The sequence below is a fragment of the Takifugu rubripes genome, chromosome 5 (genome assembly GCF_901000725.2).
Source record: "Takifugu rubripes chromosome 5, fTakRub1.2, whole genome shotgun sequence".
Classification (NCBI taxonomy): domain Eukaryota; kingdom Metazoa; phylum Chordata; class Actinopteri; order Tetraodontiformes; family Tetraodontidae; genus Takifugu; species Takifugu rubripes.
Genome location: NC_042289.1, coordinates 3,702,026 through 3,714,347, shown reverse-complemented (window position 1 = coordinate 3,714,347; position 12,322 = coordinate 3,702,026). Strand labels below are relative to the sequence as shown.

The window sequence follows — 12,322 nt, the reverse complement described above, 5'->3', positions numbered from 1 at the left end:
ATCTGCTAATGCTGCTGTCCTTGGGACAAAGCCCCGATGGACTGTTGGGGATTCATCGGTCAATTGAAAGTGAAAAAATCTTGAAGTACTGCAGTGCGATCTTGATCAGAAGGTAAATAAATGCCCTTTATGACTCTTAAGGGCTCTGTACAGATGAGTAAAATCTATCTAACTACATTAAAACAACTTGAACAATTTAAAAGTAAAGGTAAGGAATGAGTTTCCATTTGAGGGCGAAGAGTGAATGAACAGAGAATGTTTGAGTCCCATCTGGTGCTGAGGGGGCCAGCGGGGCCAAAAGGAGAGGAGAGGAGAGGAGAGGAGAGGAGAGGAGAGGAGAGGAGAGGAGGGGGGGCGGAGAGGAGAGGAGAGGAGAGGAGAGGAGGGGAGGGAGGGGAGAGGAGGGGAAGGGGAGGAGAGGAGAGGAGAGGAGGGGAGGGGAGGGGGGACGGAGGGGAGGGAGGAGAGGAGAGGAGAGGAGAGGAGAGGAGAGGAGAGGAGAGGAGAGGAGAGGAGAGGAGGGGAGGGGAGATGAGAGGAGAGGAGGGGAGGGGAGAGGAGGGGGGATGGAGGGGAGGGAGGAGAGGAGGGGAGGGGAGAGGAGAGGAGAGGGGAGATGAGAGGAGAGGAGGGGAGGGGAGAGGAGGGGGGATGGAGGGGAGAGGAGGGGGGATGGAGGGGAGGGAGGAGAGGAGGGGAGGGGAGAGGAGGGGAGGGGAGAGGAGGGGGGATGGAGGGGAGGGAGGAGAGGAGGGGAGGGGAGAGGAGGGGAGGAGAGGAGAGGAGAGCAAGACAGTATGTGCGAACTGGAACATAAACAACTTACAACCATATTGAACTGATATTGTGACACACTTTTATTATAATGAAAGTTCTGAAAACATCAGAGATAATTCATGCAAAGCCAGCTGCACATCTATTAATGAAATGTCCCCTCAGATATTGATATTACATGAATTAATAATCATGTTGACTTGTTGACATGTTTTTTTGTTGGCTTATAGACCTTAAATATGTTGAATTTTAACTTTAATAGCTATATAGTATATAATAGTATGCAATATATTTGCACTGGCTTAATTTACACACACACACACAAACACACACACACACACAAATTTCAGATACATAATGTGTAGGGTTTTTGTTGTGTTTTTTTCATCCAGGAGCACCTGTACTCCTCAAGAAAAAGTAAACATAGAGTCCTTTGAGAGGCTCATGTTTCTGTACCCTGGCAGCCTCGGCCAATAGCAGAAGAACTATGAAAATAAATAGTGCCTGAATGTTGACTATTGCTATGGAATTACTGACTATAACCTTGTGCAACAAGGAAGGATTGATCATAATCTGTGTGGTTTATATGGGTGGCTGATTCAATGTTTTATCTACATCCTTTCTGCACACAACCTCACAATCACCAAGCAACAAGATTATTTTGTCAAGGGGAGGTTCCCAAACAGAAAAAAGAGGGTGCTAGTCCCCTGCCAGGTTCCCGCAGTCCTCATCTGCATGGATAGTGGACAGTTCTGTAACAAATACACTGTCGAGGAATATCACAAACAGACTTTACAGATTTCCGGATTCTTTTTTTTTTTAAATGTACAGTGGTGAAAATTTGTTGATGGGCCATTAATATAATCATTCTAATGTTGCTGGAAGGAGCACTGAAAAGATAGACAGCCTCCCCCTCAAAGTCCAGACATCAACCATATTGAGCAAAATTGAGTAAATGTTAAAGGTTGAGAATGAGCTCAGAATAAATAACTAATGCTCTCTGATACAGTGATGCAAAGACCTGTATGAAGACGTCCATTTGTCCATTGATTTGGAGATGCTGTGGAAGAGTGCTCGTTGATTTTACCAGTTGCATTTAAAATAAAACTCAAAATCCTCAAATTGGCAAAGGCTGATAAGAATAAATGAAAATTAAATAAACCAGCTTGTGTTGTAACATCTGATGTGTTTTTCTAGACAGCACCAGTCTAGACAGTTTTTTAATTGTTCTACTAATGAGCTCATTGATACTGACATTCAAACAAAGTGTGCCTGATCATCAACCTGCCTATGTTGAAACCTTTATCCAGTCGTGTTCCCTTTTTGCTCAACAATGTTTGTTTCCTGCACCAAAACAGTCCCAGCAGGTCTGGCACCTGTTTCACACAGTTGTTCCCACTGTGGGTGGATTTAGATGAAACTCTGCGTCACCAAGTCTGGTTTCCCCCAATTCTCCTCGGGGGCACCAGCAGGTTTGGTGTAAGACAGTATCAAGAAAGTGAATCACGGATTCATGAGTCATGTTGTCATTTTTTTTACAAGAAGCTGCGTTGACACAAACACAGTTGGAGGAGAAGTTGCGTGAGGAATCACCAGTGTTTTTAGGACCCTGCAGCAGTCCCAGGGGCTCAAAGCGCCACCCGCTGTTTTGTTGCGTGTATAGGTGGTTTTTTGTCCCCCCTCCCCTCGGATCTCAGCTGGAGATTGGCTGATTAGGTTCTGCCGGGGTGGAGGAGCTGAGAGCTCCGCGCTCGCTGCGCGCAGGTCAGCAGGGGCGCACACGCTGCGCTCAGCAAACTCGGTTTCTCTGCGTCTCCGGAACTAGATGGGATGTAGAGGACCTGACCTGAGGACCCCGTCATCGAAACAGGCTCAAGACATGAGTGGTAAGTCAGGATTTCTCTGTAAAAGGGGCGCTGTTTCTGCTAACATTCCGATATGTGTTCTGGGAAATCATTGACAGACTTCTCTGAACTAGAAAAGATCTCCGATCAGTGATCAGTTCTTGTCGGACCCCGCTGCTTAACAAGCTTGACAGTTAACACGGTCTTTTAATACAAGGCTAAATTTGGGAGCTGCCCTGCTGTTTTCCATATTATCCATATTTAATCTTACCTGTCATTAATTTAGTGCACTTCAGATTTAAGTCAAAGGTCTTAATTGAAGTTGTATCTTAAAGGTTTTTTTTAAATTGACATTTTCTTAAAGAATTAAAGTGTATATCAGTGTTCAACTTAAAGTGATAATATTTAGCTGTATAAGCTTTAAACTCTATTAGCTCTGCGTAAAAAATCACTATACATATCTACATATCTCTCACAATTTGGAGAGGATCGTGTCTTGTCTGTGTCACTAAAGCTCTCTCATTTGAGACAGTATTTCAATTAGCAATAATTGTTATATAACAGTTTAGGGGGAGGGTTTAAGAGGTAACCGCATGTGAACAATGTCTGATTATGTCTAATGACAGAGATTCCAGAGCATCTGAACCTGTCTCAACCTGCCAGGAGCCTGGAAGAAGTCCCACCATCAAAACAGGAACTTTGCTCTCAATGTCAATAACTAAGCCGAGGGGCTTCGTGTTGGGGCAGTTGTGGAACTTCAAGAGTGTAAAATCCTTGTTCCTGAGGGCCAAACTAGAATGCAGCAGCAAAGTGTAGCAGTCTGTGACATCTTCATTCCTATAATAAATTAGAAGCACTGGATTTGCAACTTACTTTACTCATTATTAAAAAGATGTTGCATTCCCTGAACTCTTATTGGCTTTTATGAAGTCTGGAGCAGTGGCTTGACTCACTTTCCCCCCTGGGCTCTTCCACTGTGCAGTGAATGGGGCTGAGCGAGTGTGCAGGCCCTCAGTGTGTTTTTAGGTGTGCAGTGTGAGTCATACTGGTATTATCATTCCTACATTCTGAGACAGTGACACACAAAGAGTCCGTCCAACTGCAGTTTATGACGCTGTAAACCACCTGACCCTGTGCTCCCGCTGCCTGTTGTGTTTCAAACAATGGTGACCTGTCTGAAATGAAAGGAGCCTTCAAATACCAACAGGGTCTTATTCCACACGTTTGCTTCCAGCGTTGAGAAAAAGCTGCTGTTGTGTGCGATCGTGCAACAACCTATTTTTGATAGCAGAGCATTGCACCTGTGATAAAGTGGTTTCTTTTGGCTTTTTTAGGGGTCACAGTTTGGGCAGAGGAAGGCGACGTGCTTCAGGAGGAGCTGCGCTCGTCTCCTGATTGGTCAGAAGAGCGCTGCGAGGAGCTCTGGGATCGCGTAGAGGGTGTGCGGCACAAACTCACGCGCATCCTCCACCCGGCCAAACTCACGCCGTACCTGCGCCAGTGCAAGGTCATCGACGAGCAGGACGAAGATGAGGTGCTCAATTCCACGCAGTACCCGCTGCGCATCAGCAAGGCCGGTGAGAGAAGGAACATTTTTATTCAAAAGTGCAGTCGCATTATGCGGGCTGGAGGTGTAGTTACGCTATAACCGGTCAGCGTGGATTCAGATATGTGATGCACATTCATGAAAGTCAAGATAACACTCAGCCTAACTTGTTGGCACGAGACGCGTTGACACAGATTAAACCGGTTTTGTCTAAAATGCGTCTTTGGAAGACGATGACGTCCTCATATGCTGAGAGTCACAATCTGCACATTTCCTTTACAAGTGTTGGGAAAAAAGGGACGATCCTCCTTTAAATGATCAAAAGCAAGTTAGGCTCAATGGAAAATAATGTGAAGGAACAGGCAGTGGGTCAAAGCGGAGCAGGTAGGTATAGAGGATCTTCAGTGAGAACAGCAGGGATGAAGGAGAAAGTTAGATCCCAGAGAGGTCAAAGTAATGGGGAGGGTGAGGCAGGAGGATGGGGAGGAGGGCGAGCCGATAAAGACCAAGGAGAGCTGTTATAAGTAAAAGGAAAAATGATTGAAGAGAAACATCTGCTGTAGCTCATCTTTACGATTTCAACTATGTAAATACATCAAACAGTCATTTTATGGTTTGCTCTGTGTTGGTTTATAATACCCCAGCTCTGACGCCAACGCACGTCACGGTTTACAGCAGATTCCAGACTTTGTTCTTCCTCTTTTGTCAACTAGGTCGTTTGCTGGACATTCTGCGGGGTCAAGGCCAGCGAGGCCTTCAGGCCTTTCTGGAGTCACTGGAGTTTTACCACCCAGAGCAGTACACACAGCTGACCGGGCAGCCGCCCACACAGAGGTGCTCTCTCATTCTGGGTAAGTGAGAGCTGGGGTCCACAGCAAGACTCTTGCATGAACCTCTGCTCAGGAAGTTCAGGGGTCACAGTCAGATTCCAGATAACCATAGTCGGACCCAGTTAATGACTAACCTCCATTGATCACTTGCTCTTCAGATGAAGAGGGTCCAGAAGGTCTCACCCAGTTTCTGCTGCTGGAAGTGCGGAAACTGAGGGACCAGCTGCGGAACAGTCGAATGTGCGAGCGACGCCTGTCTCAGCGTTGCCGGGTAGCAGAGGACGAGCGGAGCCGCGCTGAGCGCAAAGCTCAGGAGCTGCGTCACGACAGGCTGCAGCTGGAGAGGTTTGCCCCGCTTCATTTTCCTCAGTTAGCAAAAGCGCTAAAGTTGCAGTAATGCACAGCGTGAGGCACGGTAAGCAGAACTGATAGATGATTTACAGGTACAGTCTCTTTAAAAGAGTAGTGAGGCCGCAGTTCCCATGTTCTACCTAATAAAGTTTGAAGTGTCAGTAAATCAAACGAATTGACCTGAATCTGATATACAGACTACGTCAGGACTTGGAGTCGGCTAGTCGGGAGTTGGGTAAGCTGAAGGACAGGCACCTGGAGCAGGCTGTAAAGTACTCCAGGGCCCTGGAGGAGCAGGGCAAGGCCTCCACCCGTGAGAGAGATCTACTGAGGCAGGTAGGTTGCCTGGCAACTCCAGGTGCCAAACATAACTGGTAACACATGGGATTTCTGTAGGAGGACTCTAAACTGGACTATGAACTTATAGAATAAATTCACATGCTTCACGTGAGTGAAGGACAAATGTGGCAACACAACTTTTACTGAGAAAGGGAGCTTAGTGCAAAGATGAATCATTTCTTTTCTACTACCTCGACTCATCCAGTGTAGCTGCTGTAGCAGCAGCAACAGCGGCCCGAGCTGCCCGTGTTTATGGTGCTCAGGGAGGTGCAGCAATGTAAATACTATACACGAGTCGGCTTGCATTCAATTGAATGCGGTTGAAAAATAATTTGTACATGAAGGCAGAGTGAGAGACAGCTTGAGGAACAAATATTTTGTTTTTAAACATCCCAATTAGCTAAATGACACTGCTCAGGGCAGAGCAGGTGGTGCAGCTGCAGCATAGAAATTGTGTTGAGACCACAGCAACAGCGAGGAGTGAAGATGTTATCAGCCGCAATGCGGTTAAGCTCGTACCCTGTCACAACACGCTCACCACACCACTCGGCTGCGAAATGCTTGGCAGCAAATAGTTGAAATAGTTGTGGTCAGCGGGCTTATTTTCCTTGGTCCATGTGTATATTAAATACTTCTGTCAATCTCTAATCAAATCCTCAGTCTCAGAAATTAAAATTCAACATCATCTGTGTCGTTTAATTTGAAACGATGCTTTTTTTGTGTATTAGAAATGTTTCTTTAAATGCAATTGTTCTTTTCCGAATTCAGGTGGAAGAGCTCAGATCCAGGCTGACAGGGTCAGAGAGGCTTGAGCCTCAAGAGAACGGGGCACCATCAAAAATTGGGAGCTTGCTTCCCAACAGCATAGACAGTTCTCCACCAGCTGTACCGGAGAAGCCAACACATGAGGTTCAGAGACATAAAAGGAGCGAGTCAAATGCCTCCAATGGAGTCATAGTACGTCGACTCTGAAAGCACATTTACAGTCCAAGCTTGTTCTTATAGTGTATTTTTTGTTTTTCACCCAAGGCTTTGATGGACATCCTGCAGCAAGACCGCAGGGAGTCTGCAGAACAGAGGCAGGAGCTCTGTGACATCATTACCAGACTCCAGGGGGACCTGCAGAGCACGGAGGAGCAGAGGGACAAGGTGGGCCTCCTTCAGAAAACGTTTTTGCGTGTCAGCCTAAATTGCCGGATGTGGTGTTTTATTGAAGGTCGCTGTCTGTGTTTGTTTGTTTATTTGTTTATTTGCCTCTTTGTAGCTGGAGGCCCAGTGTGAGCAGCTCCAGCTGAAGGTGAGAACTCTCCACCTGGACTGGGAGACCGAGCAGAAGCGCAGCTTGTCGTATTTCAACCAGATTATGGAACTAGAAAAGGAAAGAGACCAGGTAATTGCAGACTTAAGTACACCTATTAGCATGTATAGTACTGGATTGAGTGCATGCTAGCCTCTTATCCTTTTCCACCCTCTTCTTTTCAACAGGCTCTGCGCAGTCGAGACAGCTTGCAGCTGGAGTACACCGACTGTCTGCTGGATAAGAACCGCCTGCGTAAACACATCGCTGAGCTGCAGGCCAACCTGGAGCAGCAGCAGAGGGAGCTGGAGAGGGAGAGGGAGAGGAGTTCAGAGCAGATGAAGCACAGCAGCCCCTGTCTGAACTGTGTGAGTTAACTCAACCTCTGCACGGCGAGCGAGGAGGCCGTTTCCACGCCGCGCGTACCAATCACTATTTCTTCTTTCCAGTCCCACCTGTCCCTGTGCAGTGAGGACCAGTGTTATGGCCCTTGCTGCTCCCTTGGCTTGGAACTGAGACCCCAGGTCAATGGCAGCCGTCTGCCGCTTCAAAAGGTTAAGGCTGGTCCTGACATTATTTATTACTCTCTTTGCTCGTTTGTGGTATCAAAGAACTGCATATTTATTGCTGTGCGTGCTGTTATTACATGTTGAAAGAATGTAGCTGTTTGTATTTGTTCAGCCCGTCTGAGTTAGAATCTGATGTAGATTAGGCAACTTTTGGCATGTTGGCACCCGCTCAACGCCCCTCATTTCTTGCGTTCTACATTTTGTTGCAACACAGGCGCCCCCTGGTGGTCAGACTAACGAGAACTCTGAGGGTTAGTGACTGATCCAAAAGAAAGCACCTCTGTGAGTTCTCAGTGCACAGCCCACCTAATGAGTTGTTTGAATGTGCTTTTTCATAGATTCTCATTCCAATTCTGAGGAGAATCTTCCCACATTAGTGAGTATGACGCCTCCACTTGTTATTTAGGATCCCGTAAGTTAACTATTTAAGATACAGCTGGAATCAGAGTGTGGCTGTGCCAATGTGTGTTTTCCTCCTCCAGACAGAAAACAACGCAAAGGAAATAAACAGGCTCTCAACGTTCCCATTTCCTCCATGTATGAACTCTATCAACCGGCGTTTCAACACAGAGTGAGAAAACACATAAACACTGATTAAACATCCCTTCCACATAATTGATCCCCCCCACACACACACACAATAATGTGTTTATTTCCCACAACTTTATAAAGGTTTGACTTGGATTCCTGGGGCAGTGATGAAAATGACACGATTCCAGGTGGGGCTTATTTCTCTATGAGCTAGTTGGTTAGTTCTGAATAGTTCTCTGTGCTCCTGTGTCACTTTTACCTGAGACTCCTGTGGTGTTTCCAGTGGAGCAGAGCGATCCCTCCCTGTGGGATTCCTGCAACTCTCTGACCTCACACCTCTTCCCACCTGACCTGGTCCACATGCCCATGGTCTCTTCACCTCTGCCCACTTCCAAAGGTCCCAGGTACACTGAGCTGAGTTCTCAGAAACAGAATAGGATTGTACCACATCATCTTAAGTGACCCCTCTTAACAACCTCCATCTTTCAGCATCCCTCATAACTCTCCAACTTCAAGCCCGTCCACCTCACCGAAGCACAGACGGGCCAGCCTGGCCGATGATATCACAATAGTCGGTGGAAACAAAACTGGGATCTTTGTCAGCCATGTGAGAGCTGGGTCCCCAGCAGAGCTGTGTGGTCTGAAGGAGGGCAGTGAGCTGCTGGAGGTGTGTGCTGCTATATGTCAATATGCATGCATGCCCATCACCTGCTTCATCTTCTGCCTGCTGATGTGTTTGAGGGAAAAAGAGAGATGCTGAGTTTCTCTTGCTATTGTTTAGCTGGAGCGGGTTCTGTTCGGTGGCGGGAGCGTGATGCTCAGCCAGTGCACTGCTGAAGTCGCCCACTTTTCTCTTCAATGGTGGACCGAACCGTCGGCCCTCAAACACCGAAGCAACAAACAGGGTGAGCAAAACCTCTTGGTTAATCTGAAAGTGGAACACAATACAAAAACTCTCCCAGGCATCCCAGTGATGTTCCACTGAGAAGTGAGCGGTCTCCTCTCTCTTTTCTGCCCTCAGCATACTCTGAACTGTGCTCTGAGCTGTCAGCATCCAGTTTCGTGGGTTCTGACTCCTTCTATGTGCGGGTTAATCTCAACATAGAGCCTCACAGTGAGCCACCATCTCTGGGTGTGTCCTGTGACGACATCATCCACGTCACCGACACCAGGCACAAAGGAAAATACAACTGGCGTTGCTCTCTGGTGGACCAAGACACAGCCAAGCCCCTGCAGGCAGGGACCATGCCCAACTATAATAGGTTGGCCCAGATCTGCAAAATAAGGGGCAGTATTTTAAGCCACGCTGTCATTTTTTTAAAATGGGGTTTGCAGTTGCTTGTTTACTTGCAATGAAGTTAATATGGCTGATGTAATGGCATTCCGTTGCGTCTGTAATTAATGTGGACTGGACCATGTGGGTTTCCTCAGGGCGCAGCAGTTGTTGCTGGTGAGGCTCCGAAAAATGGCGCTAGAGCAAAAGAACTTCAGGAAGAAGGTGGGAGGACTTCTCATACTGAAAAGCACGAGTATTAACATTAAAGGCTACAATTGGATTTTTCCTATTTCTCTAGTTTTTGAAGAAAACATTGACGCGGGTGCGTCTGGTCAAAGCAGTCGACCCAAGCTGCCGTGGCCTCGGTTCCAAACAGCCAGTCCTTTACACTCTCAGCAAACGTAAGTTACAAGCCTCAACACAAACACACAATGGGTGCAATAAAATGAATCATTCGCCTGAATGCCCCTGTGTGGTCGTCACTCAAGGTCACGAGGAGCACTTGATCCCTTACAGTGTGGTGCAACCAGTGCACATTCAGACCAAACGGCCCGTCATCTTTTCTCCCTCCATCCTTTCTCGCGGCCTCATAGAAAGGTTGATGCAACCAGCAGAGTCTGGACTGATGTTTGACACCTGCTCGCCCGGTATGTGGACATCAATCACGCTTTTTTTGCAACAGGAAGGCCAAAACACAGCAGAACACTAGAGTTTTTCCCGCTAGCTGCCATCTGACACACATCAATCTGCTCCCCGTGGTTTGCAGAGCCTATTCTGGCTTCAGAGAGACAAGACAAAACAGTGTTCCTACTGGATTCCTGCAGCTCGGACAACCCTCAAGGCATACGCCTGCAGTCGTTACAGGAGGTTATTAGCCAGGTAATTAAGATAACTCATCTGAGTATATCCTCTTCTGGGATGGCTTAGTGATCTGTCTGCACGTTCAAGACAGAAAAGCAAACACCACATTCTGCATTTGTTAGAAAGAGACTATTGTAGTAAAACTAAGGAAATACTCTCCGTAGATGCGGATTATTAATCTTTTTACCTGACACAGGACAAGCACTGCCTGCTGGAGTTGGGTTTGCCCAGTGTTGAGGCTTTATTAAGACATGGGATTTATCCTATTGTCATCCATATCCGTCCCAAGACCAAAAAGCACAAGAAGCTGAAGTAGGTCTCCCTACTCAATGCGTTCAACCTTCATGGCTGTGCTAATATTACATATTCACTGCATCCCTCGGTGCACCGCTCATGTCGAACACAGGAGGTTGTGCTGAATGTAAATGATTCTTTCCACCTTTGAATTAGGAAGTTCTTCCCAGGGTGTGGTGAGGAAGGCATGATGGAAGAGGTGTGTCAGGCTGAGGAGCTGCAGTTGGAGACACTGCCACTGCTTTATTACACCCTGAAACCAGGCGCCTGGAGCTGCACCGAGGAGCTGCTGGTAGCCATCCGCAATGCCATCCACAGCCAGCAGGGGGCGGTTGCCTGGGTTGAACTGGATAGGCTTCAGTGAAGAAGAAACAACAAACATGGAGCTTCCTGTAGCCCATAAACATAACTCTGGATAATGATGAGCCATATGATGAGATCAACCTCTGGATGGGCATTAGACTTTAATCTCAGCGAGGCAGAAATCACTGAATATATATATATATATATATGCATAAATGATCTAGTATGTAGCCAAGCTGGGCTGGCAACAGTAAAATAAAAGTGAAAAAAGAACATAAAATGTACTCTTAAGGGATCATAAAGGATACTGAGCCTGTGTTTACTTTTTTTATCTTTAATGTTTAAACCAGTAATATTGATAATGTTTTTAAAATGTGACTGAATGACAAAAACCCTCCCAGGTATATCTTATCTTGCTATGAACATCATTAAAATGTCACCAAATGTTGGTTTTCTGGGTTTAGCTGACTACAACTTGCAACAAAATCTGGGGAGATGAGCTCAAGCCATCTATAACTGCCTGACTGATAGATAATCTTATTACCGTAATAGGTTCTCGGTTGATTCCACAGTCTCGTTAGGTTTTATGATTGAGCATTTTAACACTGAACTGATAAGACAGCCGTTTGGGTCCTGACATCGGAATTCTGGCTTTGTTCTTGTTTTTAAGAAAGGTGCCAACATAGCTCAGATTCTTAGTATTTTACCCTCAGTAGTGCACCGACTGTTTGCAACAGGGTCCAGGACTACAATCAACTTTTCTTTCTTTTCTTTTTTTAAATCTGGTGAGTGTGTTTTGATGTGATTCTGAAGCACTGGGGGAATTTCTTATTTACTTGTTGAATGAGTAATGCCATCAGCCAAACTTCTTGCAACAGCAAGAAATAATAGTTTTTGGTTTTCAATGATGATTTTTACTGGTCTAATTTCAGGCAAAAGTTGATTAAAAATGTGTTTTATCGATATATTAAGTCATTGGGAAGAACTTTTCATATTTATTTGATGTACTGTTTGAGCAGTAAGACATAATTAGAGTTTCACAGCAGATGCTCTTATGATCACTGACTAATTTCTTCCAAGCTTCTTAACCCTTCATGTCATTTGATGCACATATGATGCAGTTTTATACACGTGCTTTAAATTACGGTTGCTATATCATAAGTCTTTATGTGATCTACTGAAATATGACTGCTGTTCTGCCTCATGGAAATGAAAAGCACAGAAATATCTTTTAAAAGATGACCTCAAATGACATCTGGTTACAAGTCTGCAACAGCTACATCAACTCATTTCAAATATGATCAATTTCTTGCTCCCTTTTGATTTGATTAAGCTTCTGAGGGTGAACGAAAATGGGTAAATAATTCCTCACTCTTTACTTTAAGGATTGCAATCTTATTTCAGCTTTAAGCCCATTATTTGCACATCTTCAGCACCACGTCCGACGCCACGTTTCCGGATATCTGTCGCCCCCTGCCGGGCAGAGCGGGGACCGCCCCGCTCCTCC

General features: G+C 45.9%; 1 protein-coding gene across 3 annotated transcripts; it reads left to right on the top strand.

The window, feature by feature from the left end:
- Nucleotides 1-2,475: 2,475 nt before the first annotated feature.
- Nucleotides 2,476-11,780, top strand: zmp:0000000896 (caspase recruitment domain-containing protein 10). 3 transcript variants are annotated; one of them, XM_029835961.1, is made up of 24 exons: nt 2,476-2,660; nt 3,953-4,195; nt 4,878-5,015; nt 5,153-5,339; nt 5,543-5,681; nt 6,453-6,641; nt 6,714-6,833; nt 6,949-7,074; nt 7,170-7,349; nt 7,431-7,535; nt 7,765-7,801; nt 7,889-7,926; nt 8,033-8,121; nt 8,223-8,269; nt 8,365-8,485; nt 8,571-8,748; nt 8,863-8,986; nt 9,187-9,343; nt 9,513-9,579; nt 9,656-9,758; nt 9,846-10,004; nt 10,124-10,236; nt 10,415-10,530; nt 10,669-11,780. In XM_029835961.1, exons 1-24 carry the CDS (start codon nt 2,600-2,602, stop codon nt 10,874-10,876), a joined length of 3,045 nt encoding a protein of 1,014 aa, XP_029691821.1. In that variant the 5' UTR covers nt 2,476-2,599; the 3' UTR covers nt 10,877-11,780. The 3 variants fall into 3 exon arrangements, with proteins under 3 accessions (XP_029691821.1, XP_011602001.2, XP_011601999.2); XM_011603699.2 differs by having other exon boundaries at nt 2,477-2,660; nt 6,453-6,593; nt 9,103-9,343; XM_011603697.2 differs by having other exon boundaries at nt 2,477-2,660; nt 9,103-9,343.
- Nucleotides 11,781-12,322: the final 542 nt, after the last annotated feature.

Bases quoted from the DNA above. Each gene is read 5' to 3' on its own strand.
- zmp:0000000896 (XM_011603697.2), top strand. From the start codon at position 2,600: ATGGGATGTAGAGGACCTGACCTGAGGACCCCGTCATCGAAACAGGCT. The intron at 5,682-6,452 runs GTAGGTTGCCTG...TTCCGAATTCAG, and splicing joins AGAGAGATCTACTGAGGCAG to GTGGAAGAGCTCAGATCCAG. The intron at 9,759-9,845 runs GTAAGTTACAAG...TCGTCACTCAAG, and splicing joins CCTTTACACTCTCAGCAAAC to GTCACGAGGAGCACTTGATC.